Consider the following 24,334-nt stretch of genomic DNA (forward strand, 5'->3'; position numbering starts at 1 on the left):
GTTAATTTTCTGCTTCTTAGGAGGGTGTCAATTAAGTTCTTGGAGAACCCTCTATTTTTTAATAGTGACCTTTCAAATACCACGCCGTCAAATGAAGTCCCGCTACTTGTGGGTGGCTGACTGGCCCCTGGTAGAGGAGATCCGGAAGGTTCGGCAGTACCCAGGGATCGCCTACCGACATTGTCCTCAACCACGCGAACCAGGTCCTCCTGGGCCAAAAGGGGGCAATCAGTATGACTCTTGCCTGATCCTCTCTGATCTTCCTGACTACCAGAGGAAGAAGATTCAATGGTGGGAAGGCGTATGCCAGAGAAAAGTCCCATCTTATCAGTAGGGCATCCACCGCCAGGGGATTTTCCCTGGGGTTCAGAGAGCAGAACAATCTTTCTTTTCTGTTTTTTCTGGTGGCAAAGAGGTCTACCTCTGGCTGGCCCCATCTGCGGACAATCTGGCGGTAAATATCTTTGTTCAAAGCCCATTCTCCTCGTCTTAGAGCCTTGCGGCTTAAAAAGTCTGCTCTTACATTGTCCTTTCCGCTGATGTGGAGCGCGGTCAAAGATAGACAATTTCTCTCTGCTATCTGGAGGAGCCGTTCTGTTATCTGCATCAGAGCGCTGGAGCGGGTTCCACCTTGGTGGTTGACATATGCTACCGCTACCTGGTTGTCCGAGTGTATCCTCACATGATGGCCCTGCAGGTAGATAATGAGTTTCTTGACTGCCCGCTCTATCGCCAATAGTTCTCTCTGGTTGGATGAGATTTCAGAATTAGAATCCCACTGGCCCTGTACCACTATGTCCCCCATATGGGCTCCCCAACCGAAGGAACTTGCGTCTGTGGTTATAATACGGGTTATCTGTGTTATCCAGGGCACCCCTGACGCTAGGTTCTCGCTCTCAAGCCACCATCTCAGTGATGTAACAGTTGAGGGGCTTAGACACATCCGACCCTGTAAGGAGCCTCCAAGGGCCCTGCTATTAATCAAGACGTCGTTTTGAAGGGTTCTGGTATGGAACTGTGCCCACCTTACTGCTGGGATGCATGAAGTTAGAGAACCTAACAGGGACATGGCCTGTCTGAGGGTCATAGATGGATTATCCATTGCCCGAAGAACCTGCTCCTGTATCTTTTGTAATTTATCTAGTGGTAGCAGGCACCGCTGAGTGTCTGAATTTAGTATCAACCCTAAAAATTTCTGTATTTTTAAGGGCTGGAGTCGGGATTTCTCGTAGTTTAAAATCCATCCCAGGTTTTCTAACCTGGATCTAGCTTTTTCTATCTGGGATTTACAATGACCCACCGATTTTCCTACCATCAAGAAATCGTCTAAATATGGAATGATTAAGACGTCAACCTCTCGTAAGTGAGCCATAACTTCGGCCACTAACTTTGTAAAAACCCTGGGTGCTGCTGAGAGACCAAAGGGAAGGGCTCTATACTGAAAATGACATACTGTGCCCTCTACTGAAACTGCCACCCTCAGGAACTGCTGGAAGTCTGTATGGATAGGTACATGATAGTACGCGTCTTTCAAATCTATGACTGCCATAAAACAACCTTTAAACAATATTTTTATTGTTGTATTAATGGACTCCATTTTGAATGTATGATTAATCAAAAACTCGTTAAGGGAACGAAGGTTTATAATCGTTCTGAATGTGTTATCAGGTTTCTGGATTAGAAACAGGGGAGAGTAAAACCCTCTTCCCCTTTCAGCCTCTGGAACCTCTACCAGGACATTTTTCTGACATAGGCTCAAGACTTCCGCTTCTAAAGCCGCTTGTTCGAGATGAGAAGATCTTAAGGGGGTCAGTTTAAAGGTGTCCCGCGGGATCTGGGTAAATTCCAACCTAAGCCCGGTGGATATTACCTTACGCGCCCAGTCACTATTCGTAATCTGTGACCATGCCGGGAAGAAGGATGACAGTCTACCCCCCACGGGAACCGCTAGTCATTGATTTGGTTTCTTTTGATCTCTCGACGAGCGTGTAAACATATAGCCCGTACCTCGTCTCCTTCTGTCTTCCCATCTGGGTCGATCTCTAACAGGCGAAGAGTTGCGCCTTCTCCCCTGGCCAAATCTCCTTCTACCAAATGGGCGACGGTAGGACGCTGATGAAAGGTTTGGGAATCTTTTCTTGTCGTCCCCCGCCTTTTCAAGCAGCTCGTCTAGGACAGTTCCAAACAAATATTCGCCCTCACATGGAATCGCACAGAGCTTTGCTCTGGACTGGATGTCTCCCTGCCAGCACTTTAGCCACAGGGCTCTGCGAGCTGCGTTAGAGAGACCTGCTGCTCTGGCGGCCATTCTCACTGCATCCGCTGAGGCATCTGCCAGGAAGGCTGCTCCCTCTTGGATGGTCGGTAGGGCCCCAAGAATTGTCTGTCTTGATGTACCCTGTTTTAGTTGTGACTCCAACTGGTCCAACCAGACCATCATGGACCTGGCCGTGCACGTTGAAGCCACTGCTGGTCTTAAGGACCCGGCCGCCATCTCCCAGGTGTTTTTCAGGAAAGTATCAGCTTTCCTGTCTAAGGGATCTTTAAGGGATCCCATGTCCTCAAAGGGGAGCGAGGATTTTTTTGATGCCTTCGCAATGGCAGCGTCTAATTTGGGGGCTCTGTCCCAAGAACTTACTGCCGGATCGTCGAAGGGGTATCTCCTTTTGAGGGCTGGTGGTAGCGACCCTCTTTTGTCTGGTTTTTTCCACTCTCTGTGGATCAGATCCTGTATCTTTTGATTTAACGGAAAGACTCTCCGCTTCCTCTGTTCCAGCCCACAGAACATGACATCCTGCATGGATAAATGGGGCTTAGGCTCCTCTACCTCCATTGTCCCTCTGACTGCTTTGACCAGCTTGTCTACCCGGTCAAGAGGCAGACAAAAATCGCCCCGAGTCCTCTTCTCCTGAGGAGGACGAGGGAGATGAAGCCTGGGAGTCTCTGCTTTTTCTCCACTCTACCGAGGAATCAGACTCCGCCGGGACCTCGCCCCTTAGACTTTGCGGCTGAGACAAGGACTTTAGGGTTTCCCTCATTTCTACCCTGACAATGTCTCTCAAACTCGCCGCTACTGCGGGCGACTCTTCTGCCACTGTCTGCTGAATACAGGGGGGGGCACAATCTTTTGAGGCACGCGTCCGGTAATGGGCATGCACAGAGTGCGCATTCCCTATGCTTATTTTTACTTGTAGCTTTTTTTCCCTAGAAAAAGAAAAACACAGAAGGGGGGTCCCGTCACTGAGTGAACTTTCACGAAGATCACTTACCAGTGCCACAATCAAGTACCGGAGAACGAGGGGGATTTCTTTCGGTCGATGCTCCTGTCTGCCTGGAGGAGCTCTTACGAGTGGACTGGTCACTTCGTCCCGCATTACTGTCACGGGACCCTTTCTTTTTCTGTTTGACCTGCCGAAGGTCATCCAGGGGCGGCAGTGATGTTTGCCGCTGCTGCCCTTGCTTCTGCCGCTGCTGCTCTCGATCGCTTTCCATTACCACTGCTGCTGCTGCACACTGCTGCATGTAGTAATGTGGCCAAGGCAAGGTACCCTGCCCGGGTCCCGCCTAAATACCCCTCCTCCGGTCAGCAGTATCCATGCCCCGCCCCTCCCCCCCCCCTTAACGGAGCTCCCTACCCCAGCTGGCGCCCGACCCCGCGCCATCGGTGTTTTCGATGGGCGCCGCCATCTTGGAATCGCCGCGCATGCGCAGTGGCGCGCTGACCCAGAAGCGCCTCCTCCGCCAGCCCCCTGATGTCACCGCTACCCCGGAGACGCCGGAAGCCCCGCGGGACGCCCGGGAGCTCCGGAGCAGCGCCCGGTCGCAGCCCCCTGCACAGCGCTGCCAACATATCTGCGCCGCCGGAGCCGGGAATCCCCGGGGGGGGTTATACTTACCGGCGGCGGCTTAATTCCGGAGACGGACATCCTCCGGACGCCGCTCCCTGCTGTCCACGCCACCGCCGTGACACCCATCCTGGGCCACCGTGGCGCCTTCCAGGAGATCCGAACCAGGCCGAGGTAGGAGACCCCCTCGCTACCGGTGTCGGCTGGCCGGCCTGGGATCCAATTCTTCTGTAGGATCCCGTCCCCTCAGGAACAGGAAACCAACTGATGCGTGGGAGAGGTGCCGCCCTTTTGTATCTGTAGGTTTCCTGTTCCTATAGGGCGGATCCCCTCTCTCGTGGTGCTGTCATTGGAGTCCGAATAAACAAAGCCAGTATGATAAACAGTATTGTCTTGTCTCGGTTGTAAGCTGGCCATACATATTAGATAGCTGTGGGACAAATAATATTTCTGCCAATCACCCGATCGGCCAACAGTCATTGTCTGACATCTTACTGTATCTTCGTGAGAACAATGATCGGTAGTCCGAAATCGGATATGACCGATTGGCTTCTTCTCTCCCAACCATAGGTCGGCCGGCGCTCCATACACTAAAAACCGATGGCCGAACCAGTCGATATTAGCAGGTTCAGCCACTACACAGCGTACAGAGCCGTAGCATTCTGCCCTATACAGTGTTTACATCTGGCTGCTGCTGCTGAGTGATAACAGCTGATTGTGGGGGTACCAGGTGTTGGACCCCCACCGATGCTATCCTAAGGATTGGTCATCATTAGGAAAATAGCAGACAACCTTTTTAGGCAATCTGTCAAAAAATATTTACTATGGATGTCAATGTCAAATTGCAAATTAAACCAGAAAACAGGTGGATGCAGGTGCAAATGATATGTAGAAAGTAATCAGTAAAAGTAGTTTAATACAGAAATCACCACATTTTTACTTATTATTATCCTGACAGTATTGTTGAGGATACCAAATCAACCAATACAACTCTGTAGGACATGTTTGAAAGAACTGCTTATTGTGTCTTTTGTCCTTGTAATGGAAGAGCACATGCAGCGCTGTTTAATGGAGGTGTAGGCTCCATCTGCAGTACGCATGCATCTCTATTTACTTCTGTAAGTTCTAAGACACTGCCTGGTTGATCGGGCGCTGCTAGTGTCCATCACGCAATGGAGGTCACCGAACCATGGTTTCAGTTTATATGCGAAACCCTAACACAGATGTTAGCAGAAATGCTTCTTACTTTATTGATCAAATCTTGAATCCACAATCCACTGAAGCAACATTGTTTGAAAAGCATTGAAATACTAATGCGATATTGGGACTTCTCACCTCCTTGGTTTCCGCCAACTAAAGCTTTGTGTCGAATTTTCTTACAAGCATCAAGTATGGTAGCACCAATGTAAGCTATTTCTGCACCAAACCGGAAACTCTAAAATACAAATTAGAGTAAACATCTAAATTGAATTCTGATCATTTAGAAAATCCAGAGATGCATTCTATTCAGCTTTCAGCCTGGTCACCCCAGCCTGGTCACATAAGTCAGGGTTCACCAACTCCAGTCCTCAAGGCCCACCAACAGATCATGCTTTCAGGATTTCCTTTGTATTGCTCAGTTGATGCAATTATCACCTGAGCAATACTAAGGAAATCCTGGAAACATGATCTGTTGGTGGGCCTTGAGGACTGGAGTTGGAGAACCCTGACATAAGTGAACAAGACTGCTCCCAGCCATGAGCAGTAGCCCAAGAGCCATCCTTACCAGCTGCTCTCAGCACTTCGCTACATAGACTACTACAGCTTGTTCTAGAACAGTTATCTCATCATGTAATTCTAGAGAAACTAGGGCAGACTTGTCAGGAAGCACTTGTCCTTTTGTATAATGCAGCTTGTTAATTGTGAAGAAAACATTTTCTTACTGTTATCAGCCATCAGGGATAAATAACTAACAGCTGTCAGCAGTCAAGTGACAAGTAGCCAGCAGTTGCTTGTCTCAGGTCCCCGCCATACATCTAAAGGCCCCTTTACATTTAGCGATGCACCAGCGATCCCGACCACGATACGACCCGGTCAGGATCGCTGGTGCATCGCTAAATGGTCGCTAGTGAGCTGCCACACAGGTAGATCTCACAGCAACGTAGCAGCGGTCGTTACTTACCTTTCAGACGCGGCGATCCTGACATCCTCCCGCCCGTGTCCACGCGTCGCTCGTCGGCGCCAGCAGGAAGCGCCCGACGAGAAATGGAGCTGCACGATCTCGCGCGATCAGCGACAGACAGCGGGGGAGCCGGTCGGAGGTAAGTATCACACAGCGATATCGCTAGCAATATCGCTGCTGCGTCACAAAATCGGTGATGCTTTAGCGATATTGCTAGCGATATTGCTATGTGTAAAGCCCCTTTTAGATAGCTGTCAGCTAAACCATGATTTGGGCAATTGTTCGGCCAGCAGACATCTTGCCCTGCTCTCCCATACAAACTCCTGTGTTCAGGATGTGATAGCCATAGCAGACATGTCTGGCAGCAGATTATCTCTTGAGGACAAAAGACTCATAAGTGTGAACTCAGACATGCTGGATCCTTGTCTTCCAGGACAATCATGTGTCCAGGTGCACATAGAGTGTCTGCAAAAGTAGACGCTATCAACTTGCCAAGTTAACGTTAGTCTAATAAGTATAGGGCCCTTAAATCCCCTGTGACTGTAACCATCTGGCCACATGTCTACTGACTTGAACTTGAGAGCCTCATATATGCCATCGATCATGGCACATAGATGTGTGAATTCAGACACTCGCTGTAGACGTGCAATCATATTAGATCTTGTTGTTCTTGTTTATGATATGACCAAGAGATCCTTGCCTCCCTCTCTATTCACCCCCTACATGTAACATGAAATTAGGTACAACGTTGTCACAGAGTAGAGTGGGGCAGAAAACCAGTATGAAGGTACAGTTGTGCTCAAAGGTTTACATACCCAGGTAGAATTTTTGCTTTCTTGGCCTTTTCCAGAGAATATGAATTATAATACCAAAACTTTTTCTCCACTCATGGTTAGTGGTTGGGTGAAGTCATTTGTTGTCAAACTACTGTGTTTTCTCTTTTTAAATCATAATGACAACCTCAAACAACCAAATGACCCTCCCTGATCAAAAGTTCACATACCCTGGTAACATCCTCACCTGTGACAACTGCCAGGAAAATTGTTTGGGATGCAAAGAAATACCCACAAATAACATCAGCTGAAATACTGGACTCTCTGAAAACTAGCGGTGTGGCTGTTTCAAGATGCACAATAAGGAGGCACTTGAAGAAAAATGGGCTGCATGGTTTTGTCGAGTTGCCAGAAGAAAGCCAAATGTCACAAAGTATCTCGCCGACAATCCGTAAAAACAGCACAGAGACAAGCCTCAAAACTTCTGGAACAAGGTAATTTGGAGTCATGAGACCAAAATTGAACTTTTTGGTCACAACCATAAACGTTACATTTGGAGAGTGGTCATCAAGGCCTACGATGAAAGGAACACCATTCCTACTGTAAAGCACGTAGGTGGATCGCTGATGTTTTGAGGATGTGTAAGCTATAAAGGCACAGGAAACTTGGTTAAAGTTGAAGGAAAGATGAATGCAGCACATTATCAGCAAATACTGGAGGTAAATTCGCAATCATCAGCCTGGAAGCTGCACATGGGACGTGCTTGGATGTTCCAACACGACAACGATCCAAAACTTAAGGCCAAGTCGACCTGTCATTGGCTACAGCAGAAGAAAGTGAAGGTTCTAGAGTGGCCATCTCAGTCTCCTGATCTCAATATCATTAAGCCACTCTGGGGAGATCTCAAGCGCGCAGTTCATGCTAGACAGAAGAGGAATTTACAGGAACTGGAGGCTTTTTGCAAGAAGAGTGGGCAGCTTTACCATCTGAGAAAATAAAGAATCTCATCCACAACTACCACAAAAGACTTCAGCTGTCATTGATGTTAGAGGGGGCAATACATGGTATTAAGAAATGGGGTATGTGAACTTTTGATTAGGGTCATTTGGCTTTCTTCTGGCGACTTGACCATGCAGCCCATTTTTCTTCAAGTGCCTCCTTATTGTGCATCTTGAAACAGCCACACTGCTAGATTTCAGAGTACAGTTTTTCTGCTGATGTTATTTGGGGGTATTTCTTTGAATCCCCAAAATTTTCCTGGCATTTGTAACAGGTCACAGGTGAGGATGTTACCTTTAGTAGCCATTAAAACCCATTTGTGTCAACTTCTGTGCATGTTATTAGGGTAAAATCACCAGGGTATGTGAACTTTTGATCAGGGCCATTTGGATGTTTTGGGTAGTCATTATGATTTAAAAAGAGAAAACACAGTAGTTTGCCAATAACTGGCTTCACCCAACTACTAACAATGAGTGGAGAAAAGGTTTTGGTGTTATCATTCATATTCTCTGAAAAAAGGTCAAGAAAGCAAAAACTCTGCCGGGGTATGAAAACTTTTGAGCACAACTGTATATTTAAATGGGGAGATGGGAATGCCTCTTTAAGAATGGAGAGCATAAATATACTGACCTGTGTGAGGTAGAAGACGTGAGTGTGGGGCACTTCACAAAGAGCATTTACAGCACCACGGAAAGTGTAGATTTGCTGGTGAGGATCTCCAACAAATATTTTCCCACATTTTTGGGTGAGGACAATCTTCATAATAGCTAACAAAAAAATAAAATAAAGTCATTGGTGCTGAACATTACATTTTAAAATGTTGAAATGAAAAATAGGCAAAAATGTTCTTCAATATATACCACATAAATGTCAGAAGACCAGAGTCGGTGGTGTCCTTAACCTTGGACCCCAACTTATCTGCTCCTGTACATGGCGATAGTACTCTACTTACAAGGTGTACAGTCTTGAGCTTCATCTATAAATATAGCATCGTAAGAGGAGAGATTTGGCCTGCGGAGTTGCCAGAGTTTTAGATAACCTGCAAGATGACAAAAACAAAAGCAGAATGAAGAATTAGAGGTGCTGGCAGATTTTCTGAAGCAGGATCACATCTCTGCTTCTCTACTTCCTGCTTGCTGTGGGTTGTGTGCTTCTGATTGACAGCTCAGACCAGCAGAATAGTCGCACCTCTGACCTAAACTATGTGCTTCCTGATGCTTCATCTCTGCGGCACTGCGGATGGAGCGTAGGTACACTGATGCTGGCAAGAACGGAAGCCAACAGTGCACTTCACCTATCCAAGCCAGCTTGAGTGCAGTGCTTACAAGCGCTAGATGAAAGAGCTTGTAAACTAGAACTGGTGTCCAAATATGTGCAGTAAACAAAACTAAAAATCTCCTTTTTTTTATTAAGGAGGAATTTTAACAAGTAAATTGGTAAAATTGCAAAATGCTTGTAAAATTGAGTAATTTTGCAATTTAACATTATGACAATCATTTTTTATGAAAAAACGTTGCTAAAAATAATATTCCCAGAGTATATTTGCCTTCAGTGCTTTTGGAACCTCAATCTTAGTAGCTTATTTTGGGTTTCTTATATAAACAAGATACCCTTGAAATCAGAAAGCTGCTAGGATTACAATTTTACATAAAATCGCATTCATCACAGTATGGTTTTCAGCATTCAAGGACATTTTACACATTTCACCTAAACAAAATGTAATGTTTATATGCGCCATGGACATTTTTTTTTTATAAAAATGGAAGGAGTGGGCCTAATGCTACCCCCCCACCAAAAAAAACGTACCATCATGAGTCATTTTGTAAGCGTATTCGCGAGTTTCTTCAAGGCTTTGCATTTTTTCCCAAATTTTTTCTGCTTCTCTCACAGCAAACTATAAAGTTAGAAAATAAAGTTCAGGTGTAAAATAGTTTATAAGAGAACCTAATTTGGAAAAAATTAGCATATGCAAATTGTCTTTAATTAAAGTGTACCTGTCATTTCAGATATCTTTTCAGAATAGGCCGTCATGCGTGTGTACATGAGAAATCACACTATTTCTGGCTATTATAGGACTTGTATTCTGCATTTTTTACCAGTTTTCCTTGCTGCAGACCTAGTGGCCAGAGACTGGCTGCCATGTCATCCATGCACAATAGGTAGAGACATGGGATTCAAGCTCTTCTCTGTCGCACACAGGTAGAAGCAGCAAGACATTGTACAGCAGTACAACTGTGCGTCTAGCGCTGGAGTGAGCTGGAAGGTTGCTTGAAGCTGCAGGTCCATCTCACTTTGCCTGTGCTGGATGCCCCTAACGCCTCCTTCCTTTTTCTTCTCCATACAGAATAGGAGGAGGTGTAACCTGATACCTCACTGTACTGGCAATCCACCTAGCTTTGACCAAGACAGATTTGAGCATTTTTATCCCAGAGTGGAACAGAGCTAAGGAGACGGGGAAGAAGTGGCTCATAAATGAAGAAAGAAGCAAGCAGTTCAGTCAGTGGCATTATCTACAAGTCTTTAACCTCAAATTTCCCTATCCCCCTCACAAACTCTAAAGACCGTGGGGCAAATTTACAGACTAAACTGCACTAGAATTGTTTCAAGTGGAGTAAATTCCAGTGTGCATGCCATGTCCCCATTAATTTGAGTTTTAGACACTTTCAACTTGATAAGTGGATTTGTAAAATACTCCAAATGTATGGCTAGCAGATAGCAGCTTTATGGTGCAAAAATATTCTTAAAGAAGGCAAACCACGAGGGTCAATATGTTTTAAATCTTTTGCCCATTTGTAGGACATCTATGTTTTTTCATAGTCTGAAAATAGGCAAGATTAGGAAATCTGACCTATTGTGTTTAACCACTTCCTGGCAATGGATGTACTGGTCATCTGTGTCTGATGCGGGCTCAGGAGTTGAGCCTCATTATACACCGCTACACAGACAGAATCCGCCTAAAACAGAAGCGAGAAGAGCTGAGCTATGTCCGATGTGGTTAACCCTTTAAATGTTGCTGTCAATCCCTGACAGAGGTCTTTTAAAGGGAATCGGTCACCCTATTTTTCACCTATCAGCTGTCGGCACCGACATCAGGGGCTTATCTACAGCATTCTGTAATGCTGTAGATAAGCCCCCGATGTAACCTGAAAGATAAGAAAAATTAGTTATATTATACTCACCGAGGAGGCAGTCCGGTCTTGGTCCGATGGGTGTTGCGGTCCAGCGCCTCCCTTCTTCTAACAGTGACGTCTTCTTCTTTGCTGCCTGTTGTGGCTCCTGTGCAGGCGCACTGCTCTGCCCTGTTGAGGGCAGAGCAAAATACTGCAGTGCCCAGGCGCCATGAGAGGTCCGGCGCCTGCGCACTGCAGGACTCTGCTCTGCTCTCAACAGGGCAGAGCAGTGCGCCTGCGCAGGAGCCACGACAGGCAGCAAAGAAGAGGACATCACCGTTAGAAGATGGGAGGCGCCGGACCGGACGGCGACACCCTTTGGACTGGATCAAACGCCAGGGTGAGTATAATCTAACTCTTTTTTCTTATCCTTCACGTTACATCAGGGCTTATCTACAGCATTACAGAATGCTGCAGATAAGCCCCTGATATCGGTGTCGGCAGCGGATAGGCGAAAAATAGGGTGACAGATTCCCTTTAAGTGCTTGGCCTGGGAGGTACAGTTCCATGAGCTTATTGCTCCACCCCCTGCGATAAGCTGCCACGCCTGCTGAATGCTCCAGCCTGCCAAGATGGTGCTCCAGTGAAGACCGGCCTATAACTTGACATAATAGGAGACTGATTTTTAGGCTATGCTGCAATACTGTGGTGTTATGATAATACAACTTCCATGGGATATCATAATGAACTAAACATATATACCAAACATAAAACGCCTCTCATATAGTTCTATTAAATTACAATTAGCAACTCTTAACGTTTTTTTTTTTTAAATCAACAAAATCATACAACAGTAGGGTAATTAAAAACTAACATTATGATTAAGAAACAAATAAAAAATGAAACCACCACCGGATGAAAAGGGTTAGAAAGATCTGAGCACATAAACACAATCATAAATTTCAATCATCAGTTAATTAATTAGTAATTGATCAGCAAAGGTACAAATAGCATGTAAGCAGCGCATATTGCTGGTCACACATACACATGATGCATTATGTCACACAACTTGTTCAGGGGGTCACTTTCCCTGCAGAAGATGGTTTACAAAATGCAAAACATGCGTAGGGGCAGTTCTGTGACATAATACACCACAGATAAGACCAGCAATGTGCACGGTTTACGTAATTGTGAATTTGTGGATCCAATACTGTATGAATGGGGTCTCATTTGTTATTTAGAATTGTTTGTTTCTTAGTCATGTGTAATAAAATATGTATTAGCCTACTGATCCACTATACGGTCATTGTATGGAAGTAATATTAGTACAGTGATTTATATTAATAAAATCGTTATGTTGGTATTATTCAATCACTATGTGATGGTAATATGTGGCCTGGTCATGGTGCGGTGGTTATTTTTTCATGTACCGTATTTTTCGGACTATAAGACGCACCCCAAATTTTCAAAAAGAAAATAGGGAAAAAAAATTAATGTGTCAATTGGGGGTCCGTCTTACAGTCCAAATTCAGCTTACCGGGGAGGATCGGTACATGAGCAGGAGTGGTCACAGGGGTTGTTCGGTGGTCCAGGCTGGTGCGGTGGCTCCCGGAAATCCCATCCCAGGCTGGTGCGGCAGTGGTGCTCTGTGCTACGGTGTTCTCTGCTGCAGCGGTGGTGCTCTGTGCTGCAGAGCTTTGTGCTGGCGTGGCGGTGGCGCTCTATTTTGCAGGGTCGGGGGCTCCACTGGTATTTTGTCACAAAACCCGGAGGACCCCGCAGATCCATTGCTGCGATGCAGTGGCCTCCGGGAAAACGGCCGCATCTGAATGGAGCAGCCTCCAGGCTTTGACAAAATGCCGGCAGAGTCCCCCACGCAGCACAGAGAGCCGCCGCCGCCCCATCACAGAGAGCTGCCACACCCCCAGCACAGATCACCGCTACCGCAGCATTTGTAAGTGTATTCCAACTATAAGACGCACCCCCATTTTCCCCCAGAAGCTGGTCCAAATGTTGCCCCTTCATTGACCAGTCATCTTTATTTATACCTGTTGTTGAACTAAAGTCACCATTTCCCTTTCTCCGCGGTTATTTTTACACCATATAGGAACATGGTCTCTTTCAATTGTTTCTTCGGCAGAAGCAAGAAATTTCTCAAGTGTTTTAACAACAAGTTTGGCTCTAATAAAACCTGCTTCTCCTTCAGGAAGGACACCGTTTACTGTATATGAAGTAAGCTTCGAGGGGTTCAGCTTTTTCCTTTGCTGATACCTGTATACATATTAAGAAAAAAAAACACACATTACTTTTACGAAAATATTAATATTTTCATTAGTAAATTTAACCTCCTCTTGTGTGTATTACATTGTAATTTATGTTCAAAGCATAAAAAAGTAGATCTGATTTGAATTACTGAAAATATGAAGAATGCAAAAAAAAAAACAAAAAAAAAAAACAAAAAAAAAACAACAGGATTTTTGGGTTGCTTACCGTAAAATCTGTTTCTCGGAGCCTTCATTGGGGGACACAGAGACCATGGGTGTATGCTGCTGCCACTAGGAGGCTGACACTATGCACAAAAAAAGGTTAGCTCCTCCTCCGCAGTGTACACCCTACCGACCGGCAGGAAGTTCCTCAGTTAGTGAGAAAGCAGTAGGAGAAGTAACAGAATAGATTGAAAACAGAACAGACAACTCAAACCAACCAACATAATAACAAGAGTTGTAGAACATGGGAGGGTGCTGTGTCCCCCAATGAAGGCTCCGAGAAACAGATTTTACGGTAAGCAACCCAAAAATCCTGTTTTCTCGTTCGCCTTATTGGGGGACACAGAGACCATGGGACGTCCCAAAGCAGTCCCTGGGGTGGGAAAAACAAACTTCCATCAGGCCAGCGGACTCACTACCGCAGCCTGCAGGATCCTTCTACCTAGGCTGGCATCTGCCGAAGCGTAGGTATGGACCTTGTAGAATTTTACAAACGTGTGAACCGATGACCAGGTTGCAGCTTCGTAAAGCTGCAGCGCGGAAGCTCTGTGACGTACCACCTAGGAGGCACCCACTGCCCGGGTAGAGTGCGCTCTAATTCCCGGAGGGACCACTCGTTGTTTGACCCGGTAGGCCTCCAAAATTGCCGATCTGATCCAGCGAGCAATAGTAGCTTTGGAGGCCGGGTGACCTTTCCGCGCCCCATCTGGAATGATGAAGAAAGAATCTGTCTTCGGCAAGAAGTCATCCTAGTTAGGTAGACATTCATCGCCCTGACCAAGTCCAGCTTGTTCAAGGACCGCTCCCGAGGGTGAGCTGGACCCGGACAAAAGGACGGGAGAACAATGTCATCATTCAGGTGGAAAGTGGACACAATCTTAGGAAGGAAAGAGGGCGGAGGCCGCAGAACTACCTTGTCCTGGTAGAATACCAAGAGAGCGGCAAGAGAGGGCCGCCAATTCCGACGCGCGCCGGATGGAGGTGATGGCTGCCAGAAAGGCTACTTTCCACGAAAGGAGAGAAAGGGAAACATCCCAGAGAGGTTTAAAGGAAGGACCTTGCAGAACCTCGAGAACCAGATTAAGATCCCATGGATCTACGGGCGCTCGGTACGGAGGAACCATGTGAGCCACACCTTGACGGAAGGTTTTAACCTGAGGACGGGAGCCGTCTTCCGAAATAAAATGGACAGCGCCGACACTTGACCCTTTAAAGAGCTGAGGGCAAGACCCGCATCCAGCCCCGCTTGAAGGAACGCCAGGACAGAAGGGAGCGAAAAAAACACATGGGCGGAATGACATTGATCTCGCACCAAGTGAAATAGTTCTTCCAAGAACGGCAATAAATCTTGGAAGACAATAGCTTCCTGGCTCAGATCATGGTATGAATAACTCGATCGGAAAATCCTGATCGTTGCAAAACCTCAGCCTCAACAGCCACGCCGTTAAATTGAGCGGCCGAGAATTGGGGTGGCAAATCGGACCTTGAGACAGCAGATCTGCTCAGTCTGGAAGCTTCCAGAGGGTGTCCGCGAGAAGGTTGGCGATGTCCGCGAACCAATCCCTACTGGGCCAATTCGGGACGAAGAGGAGGACTGAAATTCCTTCCGCCTTGATTTTCTTCAGCCGCCTGGGAAGAAGAGGCAGGGGAGGAAACCGGTAGGGGAGCTCGAACTGTGACCAAGGAATGGCCAGAGCATTGGCGCCCACCGCGAGAGGATCTCGAGCCCTGGATACAAACTGTGGAACTTTTCTGTTGAGGCGAGAAGCTAGCAGAACTACGTCCGGGGTTCCCCACGACGGCAAGTTGAAGAAATACTTCCGGATGTAGGGACCACTCTCCCGCCGCGAGATCCTCGCGGCTGAGAAATCGGCGGCCCAATTGTCCACGCCGGGAATGTGTACCGCGGATATTGCCGGGACTGAAGCCTCCGCCCAATGAAGAATCTTGGACCTTTCTGCCAGGGCTGAGACACTCCGCGTCCCTCCCTGGCGTGTGACATATGCCACCACCATGGCATTGTCTGACTGAATCCGGATAGGCAGTCCCCTGAGAAGTCTCTCCCAGTGAACGAGAGACAGATAAATCGCTTGTATCTCGAGGACGTTGAATGGCAGGGCTGACTCCTGAGTTGACCAACGACCCTGAACAGTGATTGCGGAACACTGCCCCCCCAGCCGAGGAGGGTGGCATCCGTTGTCACAATCTGCCAGTGAAAGGGGAGGAATGACCGTCCTAGGGAGATGAGAGGAGACGTCAGCCACCAATTGAGGGACTGCTTGACATGGTTTGAAAGACGAAATGGGCGATCCAGGGAAAGGACAGACCTGTTCCACCGGGATAGGATGGCGAGTTGGAGAGGTCTGGAGTGAAAATGGGCAAAGGGGACCGCCTCTGTTGCCGCCACCATCTTTCCCAGGACTTTGATGGTCGTCCGGAGAGATGGAATTCTCATGAGCGGCCGCGATCGTACATCCCGTTGCAGGGAGCCAATTTTCTCTTGAGGGAGAAAAACCCTCGATCGACGAGTGTCGAACAATAGACCCAGAAACACAAGACGTTGTGTCGGGACAAGACAAGACTTCTTTTCGTTGATGAGCCACCCGAAATTGGTCAGGTAAGACTTTGGCGAGCTTGACGAAAGGATGGAGCTTTGATCAGAATGTCGTCGAGGTACGGAAAAAGAACGAGACCTCTGATTCTCCACCAGGCCATCAACGCCGCCATGATCTCTGTAAATGCTCTGGGTGCGGTGGCAAGACCGAATGGCAGTGCACAAAATTGATAATGTTCCTGGCGAATCGCAGGAATTTCTGATGCCCGGAGAATATGGGAACATGTAGATAGGCATCTTGAATGTCTATTGAACACATGAACTGCTGCGTCTCCATGGAAGCGATTAACCGAAGAAACTCCATTCGGAAATGACGCAGTCGGGCTCTCCTGTTGAGTAATTTGAGGTCGAAGATGGGGCGAACTGTCCCGCCTTTGTTCGGCACCACGAACAGGTTTGAAGAAAACCCTGTGAAACATTCTGATTCGGGAACGGGCACAATCACCCCGGAACTGAGGAGAGAGGCGATGGATGCAAGAACCCCGGAACTAAGGCTGGATCTTTTGGAGGACGGGACTCGAAGAAGCGATCCCGTGGATGAGAAATGAACTCTATCTTGTACCCTGAAGATACAAGCTCCCTGACCCAAGCGTCCTCTACTGAGGCCAGCCAGGTATCCCTGAAGAAATGGAGTCGACCTCCCAATTGGGAGGGACCCTCGGGAGTTCGTTGACAGTCATGCTGACGTGGACCATCCAGATCTGGACCTGGAGGGTCTGCCCTGGGAGGAGTGAGATCGCCAGGAGGGAGTGGGTCTGAAGGACACCGTCTTTCTATCCTGGCGTACCTGTGGTCTTTGTTGGTTAGAGAAGTTCTCTGCCGTATTGAAGCGGCGGTAAGCCCGAAAGGGCCGAAACTGACGCCTTGGCGGGGGTCTGCGAGGTTTGGACTGAGGGAGGAGAGAACTCGTGCCTCCAGTGGCGTCCTTAATAATCTGGTCCAGCTGGGACCCAAAGAGATGCGCTCCATGAATAGGCAGATAGGTAAGAGACTTTTTAGAAGACAAGTCCGCCTGCCAAGCCTTGAGCAAAATTGTACGTCGGATTGCCACAACGTTGCTTGACGCCTGAACAGCGCGAGACGCGGCATCCAAGGAAGCAGAAAGCAGATAATCCCCTGCATGGGAAATCTGGTTGGCCAGATCGGTCAATTGCTCTGGTTGGGCCTTATCTAGGATGCCCTTATGGAGATCCTCTGCCCAAGTGGCTATGGCCTTTGCCACCCAAGATGAGGCAAAGACTGGACATAGCGCCGCTGCAGCCGCCGCGAATGCTGACTTTGCCAAGGATTCTATAATTCTATCATTAGAATCCTTTAGTGACGCTACACCTGAAAGCGGGAGAACCGTGTTATTAGAAAGTCTGGACACGGGTGCGTCCACCGACAGGGAAGCAGACCAGTTGTCAGAGAGCTCTTTAGCCAACGGATACAGCACGCCGAGACGCTTCCCTCTTTGAAAACGCCTGGACGGATTTTCTCTTTCCCTGGCAAGGATCTTGCCAAACTCAGAGTGGAAGGCGAATACCCTGGATGGTGTTTGTGCCCGTCTGAACGAAACCTCCTGATCTGAGGATTTCGCAGGGGAGTCCGATATTTCGAAGGTGTGGTTAATCGCAGCAATGAGGTGCTGTACCGTAACCTTCATGTCCGCGTCCTGGTCAGAATCCAGCTCTAAAATCCCTTCAGAGGACATATCCGAGAACGCTTCACCTGACTCGGGTGAGGAGGCACGGGAGGGCGACTGCTGGGAAGGACTAGGTGCCGATGAGAGACCAGGAGAGGATTCCAGCCGTGGATCCTGCCTGGGCCTTTCGCGGCATCTGCTAGCTGGCTCAGATGGAACGTCTTGCGACCTGCTGGACCCTGCAGAAGTGTCCAGGGGCAACTTATCAAGAACGGCCAACTAGGGACTGAGACACCCTGGTGAGGTCTGCCACAGATTGTGAAAGGGACGAGGCCCAGCCAGGAATGGGGGGTTCGATTTCACGTGGGGCAGTAGATGGCTCCTGGACGGCATCCTGCTGAACGGGATTGCTGCAGTCCCGGCAGAGGCGAATTTGCGATTGCAAGAGGAGCATGCGAAAAAAAAAAAAAAAATCTGCGGAAGTGCTGGAGGGTAGGGGGACAGCAAGGCAGGGTAGGGTGTCAGTCTGCAGTTGCAGAACTACTCACGGTCCGGTGTCCCCGAAAGATGGCATCTGCTGTAGTCTCCAGCTGTCAGGCTGCAAAGATGGCGGCAGCCTGATGTGAGGAATCAAAAACGCAGTCTCTGTGTAAGAAGAAAGGCGGAGCTAGCCGCCTGCACCAGAGGGAAGAACCGCCTCCTCCCCCTTCCCAGCCACAAGACTAGAGAGGCGGTGGGAGGGCTTAGGAACGGGCGGGAGCGCAGCCGGCCTATGATAATGAACGGGGGGCGTGGCCGCGACGGGTGCAAAGGCCCAAACTGAAGCCGGGGACTAAATTTGAAACGGCGGCCCCTGTCAGCACAGCGCGGCGCGGAAGAATTGCGACGCAGCCGCGTCCGCCCCTAAAGGAGACGCCGCCATAGCCCTGCTCCCAGACGCAACCCTCACAAGAATACCGGCGGTGGGGTGAAGAAGGCCCGCACCGCCGCCGGGGCCAAAAAGGGATGCGACGACCATCGGACGGCGCGAGCAGTGCGAGAATCTGCGGCGCTACTTTGGCGCCGCTCCCGGGTCATCTTGTGGCTTTATGTTCCGGTGCTCCAATAAAGGTACCTTCTGTATCCCACGCTGTCTGCTCATCTTCTACATATTCGCGCCTCGTCCAACCGACAGGCTCTGGTGGGCGAGTGGGTGGGAGGCGGGGGGCAAGGACCATCTGTTTTCGCTGGCACGACACCTGTGCTCAGCCTGTGGTCCGCCCGGAGAACTAAGAGGATACGGGGTGGCAGTACACGCCGTACTCATAGCCTCTTTGTGGGAGTACAGTTGTGACTCTTCACACAGTATCCCTCCTGGAACCTGAAAAGGAACAACGCACATCGAGGTAGATATGGGTCTAATGAAAGTCCCGTGTCCACCTCCTACTGACACTAAGCTAAACTGAGGAACTTCCTGCCGGTCGGTAGGGTGTACACTGCGGAGGAGGAGCTAACCTTTTTTTGTGCATAGTGTCAGCCTCCTAGTGGCAGCAGCATACACCCATGGTCTCTGTGTCCCCCAATAAGGCGAACGAGAAATCACAATTTTCAAAATATTAATTTTTACGCCTTTAAAACAGATCGTACAACTGAACAAAGTAGTTAATAAAAAAGATTTACCACGTCTACTTTACATCAGTATCATTTTTTTAAAAACCTTTTTGTTAGGATCTTAGAATTTTTCCTTTTTGCTCAATGAAATTTACAAAACCTATTTATTTATTTATTTAGGGACCATGACACATTTAAAGTGACTTTGAGGAGCCGAAGTGTGAGAGAACCTCCTAACAAGACCCAATTTTAAAAACTGCTTAAGGCTGTGTGCCCACGTAGCGATTTTTAAGCGTTTTTGCCGCGATTTTCGGCGCAAAAACGTTTAAAAATCGTGTACAGAACGCACCCCATGCATTCCTATGGCATTCCGCACATGCTGTGCTAATGCTGCGCTTTTTTCCGCGGCGGAATCGCATCGCGTAAAAAAAATCGCAGCATGATCATTCTTTTGTGCGGAATCGCAAAGAATTGCCGCGATTCCGCACCCATAGGAATGCATGAGAATCGCTTACTTCCCGCATGTGGCTATGCCCACCATGCGGGAAGTTAAGCGTCTCATGTGAGGTTGGTATCCACGGTGTGGAGGAGAGGAGACTGTCCTCCAGGCCCTGGGTACCATACCCCTGTAAAAAAAAAAAAAAAGAATAAAAAATAAAAAAATCGGGGTATATTTACCTTCCGGTGTCCCGCGCTGCATTCCCGGCCTAAGCGTTCCCAGTAATGCCTTGCGGCAAGGCCCTGTAATGACGTGGTCTCGCTATAGCAACGTCATCACAGGTCTCGCAAGGCATTACTGGGAACGCTGTGGCCCGGGATGGCAGCGCGGGACGCCGGAAGGTAAATATACCCCAATTTTTTTATTTTTTTTTAGCATTTTAACATTCTATCTTTTACTATTGATGCCGCATAGGCGGCCTCAATAGTAAAAACCTGGTCACACTTGTCAAACACTATGTTTGACGAGTGTGACCAACCTGTCAATCACTTTCCAAGCGATGCTTCAAATCGCTTGGAAAGTGCTTGAATATCGCACGCGAAAATCGCGGTAAAATCGCTCGGAAAAAAACGCGCGATTTCTGGGAAGGAGTCCGGTTTTTAGTGAGCGTTTTAAAATGCTACGTGGGCACATAGCCTAAAGTTTGTTCACCCTTCAGTTGCTTCATAGAAATTAGAGCAGGGGTTCCCAACCTGGAGCTCGGGAGCCACATGTGGCTCGCGGTCCCATGAATTGTGGCTCGCGGCTGCCTGCCAGCTTGGTGCATTAGCTCCAGGTCTAGCAAACAGGTAGGAAGAGCAAATCTAAAAATGGTGAATTTTGTGAGTAGCCCTGCACAGAAGTGCAGATCTGATGCACATATACTGGTCTTGGGGGTTTTGATTTAATTTAACTACGGTACGCTGGAGACAGGATGATACTACCTGTGAAATGAGGTGCTTGAAGCAACAGTGTGTTAGGAGTGGTTGATGGGAGCAAATTGAATGAGGGAATTGTGGAGACCTCTGGATCTTGTTTTATTGCTCCGGGGTGATTTCTTTGAAAAAGCTTTGGTTATCATTATACCCGTAATGGTGGCTCTGGTTGCCACTACTGTGAGATGCAAATAAAGAAGTTTCAGGGCGCTTCCTTCAGAGGATCTTTGACCCAATTTGGAGCAAGAAGGTTATAAAGCCAAATAACTGAGTATCTCTGATGTTAAATCAGATGATATTTCATTGGCTAAGTCAAATGCAAAATTTTTTAAAAAACAATTAAAACATTTTTTGTTATAAAAAAACAACGCATTTCGGCCGTGTAGGCCTTCATCAGGTGTATAAAAAATTATTTTGTTGTAAGCTATTTATACCCCATTTTCCTTGCTACTGGGTGTGGTTATAATAACTGAGGAACCAATCACTAATTATCAAACTCTTTAGCAGTTAAAATACATATATTGTAACTTCATCCCCAATAAAAGAATGTTGTGCACACATATTAAATAACATCATCCCTCCTTCAGGGTTAAAACAGTATATCTGTAAATTTCAGGCAATCAGACATGTCACTGTACATGTTCCACAAAAAAAAAAAAAAGAAAAAAAAAAACTGTTCATATGCCTGATTAAACACCTCTCTTCTCTTGGTGCAAGCAGTCAGGCGGTAAACTAAACTGTGTTCCAAATTATTATGCCAAAAGATTTTAGGAGTGATAAGATTAGAATTTTTTTGTTTGTCATTTAAACTCATTGATGGTGATGTGTGTCAGGGCTCTTTATATCACTGAAAGCAATTGCAGATACCTGTGCAAATTGGTTTGGCAGGTGTGTCCAAATAAAGGCAAGACTACTTAAGAAGGCTGTTCCATATTATTAAGCAGCCTACATTTTTTTACAAAATGGGAAAGAAAAAGGATGTGTCGGCTGCTGAGATGCAACAAATTGTGGAGTATTTAGGTCAAGGCATGACTACAATCAACATTGCCAAGACACTTCACAGTGATCATCGCACAATCAAGAAGTATGTAGCTGATTCCCAGCACACACGTGTGCGTGCTGATAAGGAAAAATTGAGGACTCTTTCCAACAGGCAATTGCGTCAGGTTAAAAGAGCAGCTGCAAAAATGCCTTGTCATAGCAGCAGACAAGTTTTTGAAGCTGCTGGTGCCTCCAACGTCCCCCGAACAACAAGATGCAGGGTCCTTCAGAGGTTTGCAGCTGTGCATAAGCCATCCTGTCGACCACCTCTATCCACTGCACACAAGCAGAAACGGCTCCAGTGGGCTAAACGATACATGAAGACTGACTTCCAAACTGTTTTGTTCCCCGATGAGTGCCGTGCAACGCTCGATGGTCCAGATAGATGGAGTGGAGGATGGCTGGTTGATGGACACTCCATGAAAATACGGCTAAGGCGCCAACAAGGAGGAGGTGGAGTAATGTTTTGGGCTGGAATCATGGGGAGAGAGGTTGTCGACCCCTTTAGGATCCCTGAAGGGGTAAAGAAGAACTCCATAATCTATGTGGAGTTTCTAAAACAGCACTTCCTGCCATGGTTCAAGAGGAAGAACCGTGCTTTCTGCAGCAAAATCATTTTCATGCATGATAATGCACCGTCTCATGCTGCAAACACCACATCTGCATCTCTGGCTGCTATGGGCATAAAAGAGGACAAACTTATGGTGCGGCCACCATCTTCCCCTGACCTCAACCCCATTGAGAACCTCTGGAGCACAATCAAAAGGAGTGTCTATGATGGCGGGAGGCAGTTCACATCTAAGCAACAGCTCTGGGAGGGTATTCTGTCCACATGCAAAAAAAATTGAAGAACAAACCATCCAAAAACTGACAAATTCAAGGACGAGAGAGTTCAGAAGCTTCTTTCGAACAAGGGGTCCTATGTGCAAGTGTAACATCACCTAGAATAAAGTTTTGACTTGAAAACTGTTTGATTTCATTTTGTAATAAGCTGATAAGGCTTATAATTTCACAATTGACCATTTTTTTTGTTCAAAATAAAAATAAAAAGGTTGAAAACTCTGCTGTGCATAATAATTTGGAACATGCATTTTGAGTGTATCTTATTATTATTCTTATTTCTTTAAAAATATACTGTTTTCATAGGCAGTTTGTTCAAAAACATTGCAATTATACTAGAATATTAGATGACTAGAAAATAACAATGACTGCAATTCATATAGGTAATTTAGAGAAAATATGAGGAAATATTTTTTGCATAATAATTTGTAACAGTGTAGAAGCACTGCAGGTACTAAAGATCATAAATAAATAACAAAAAAAATATATTAAAAAAAAATCACTAAAAAAAAGTTAAAAAAAAAAAAAAAATAATTTCAAAAAGGTTTTTTCTTTCTTTTTTTTTCTTCTTTCTCTTCCTTTCCCCTCCTTTCCGCCTCCCTTCCAAAGAAATTAAAAAAAGGAAAAACAAGACAAAGGGGGAATCTATTGATTGATCTATACGAGATCAGAGATCTCATTCCATCAGGGTACAGACTGCCAAGTCTGTATATCCAATAGGACTCTTTGGCATGAAGAGCTGCTTTTCTGTTTCTCATTGCTGCAGGTATTTATTCTATTGGCGTGACCTTTATACATTCAAAGTTTTTGTTATGAATAAGAGTGATGTGCTTAGATAAACTTTGTTTTAAAAACCCTATTTTCCATATTTAAAAATTCCTTTTTTCTCATTTTTTGGACAGATGGCACATTTATTGGTATTGGTTTTTTTGGGGGGGGTGTAAATAACTAGGTGCTATATAATTTTTAATCGTTCTACCTCTTCTAAAGACAATATTAGGTCTTTTTGGGATAAGATCTTTGAGTATTGGGTCTTTCCTCAGTAAGTACCAATATTTTTCAAAAATGCAGCGGATGGATTGGTGGCTTTTATTGTAGGTGGTAATGAAGCTATATTTCCACTTTGCTGTGCTATCCATAGCATCATGTTTTGAGGAATGTTTTTTCAAGCAATCATCCTGTGCGAGAGTGAGATTGCGCTGATATGCAGCATGTACTAGTGGTTTTGGATACCTTTTTTTCTTTAAACCTGGAAAGTAAAACCTGTGATTGTTGTACATAATCTGTATTGGCGTCTAATACGACAGAATTGACTGGATGGAATATTCGTCTTCCATTTAGAGTGGTGTGAACTTAAAAAATCCAAATAGCCATTAGTGTCAACTGGTTTAAAATGAGTTCGGCTTTTGGCAGCACACCGGTGGAAGGATCACCCTTGTTTGCAAACTGTTCCCAGTGTTGTGCCTCTTTGCACAACCACACAAGGTGAGCAAGTTTTAAGTTGTATTTTTCTCACCAAACTGAATGGACTCATCCACTACGCTTAGATAGCGCTCGCCTTTTTTCCCCCTCTTCCTTTCTTTCCCAGGACCTTATTCACTACTGTGAGGTGGGCAGGAGCTGGATGAGGCTCGCAACCCTCTCTCAGAGCTGAATGTGGCTCTCTAGGTCAGAAAGGTTGGGGACCACTGAATTAAAGCAAAGTGGAAGGAAAAAAATATAAAGTTATTTTTTTCCCACAAAAATGTTACTTTAGCCCCAAATGTTTCATATTCACAAGGGTAGCAGAGGAAATTTCATTGAGAATTTATCTAGGAGTAGAGTGAACAGTTTGGACC

General features: G+C 46.6%; 1 protein-coding gene across 3 annotated transcripts in view; it reads right to left on the minus strand.

Annotated features, from left to right (window-relative positions):
* FBH1 (F-box DNA helicase 1) overlaps nt 1-24,334 on the minus strand; it is a 110,762-nt gene that overhangs the window by 22,923 nt on the left and 63,505 nt on the right. For all 3 annotated transcript variants that reach the window (XM_073589063.1, XM_073589061.1, XM_073589062.1), the window contains 5 exons: nt 12,937-13,159; nt 9,585-9,672; nt 8,731-8,817; nt 8,409-8,545; nt 5,181-5,280 (listed from right to left, as the gene is read on the minus strand). In XM_073589063.1, the coding sequence (XP_073445164.1) occupies nt 5,181-5,280; nt 8,409-8,545; nt 8,731-8,817; nt 9,585-9,672; nt 12,937-13,159 (635 nt within the window). The remainder of the gene's footprint in view (nt 1-5,180; nt 5,281-8,408; nt 8,546-8,730; nt 8,818-9,584; nt 9,673-12,936; nt 13,160-24,334) is intronic.

Source organism: Dendrobates tinctorius, unplaced genomic scaffold (assembly GCF_039654945.1).
Source record: "Dendrobates tinctorius isolate UK_male_01 unplaced genomic scaffold, ASM3965494v1 ptg000105l, whole genome shotgun sequence".
NCBI classification, from domain to species: domain Eukaryota; kingdom Metazoa; phylum Chordata; class Amphibia; order Anura; family Dendrobatidae; genus Dendrobates; species Dendrobates tinctorius.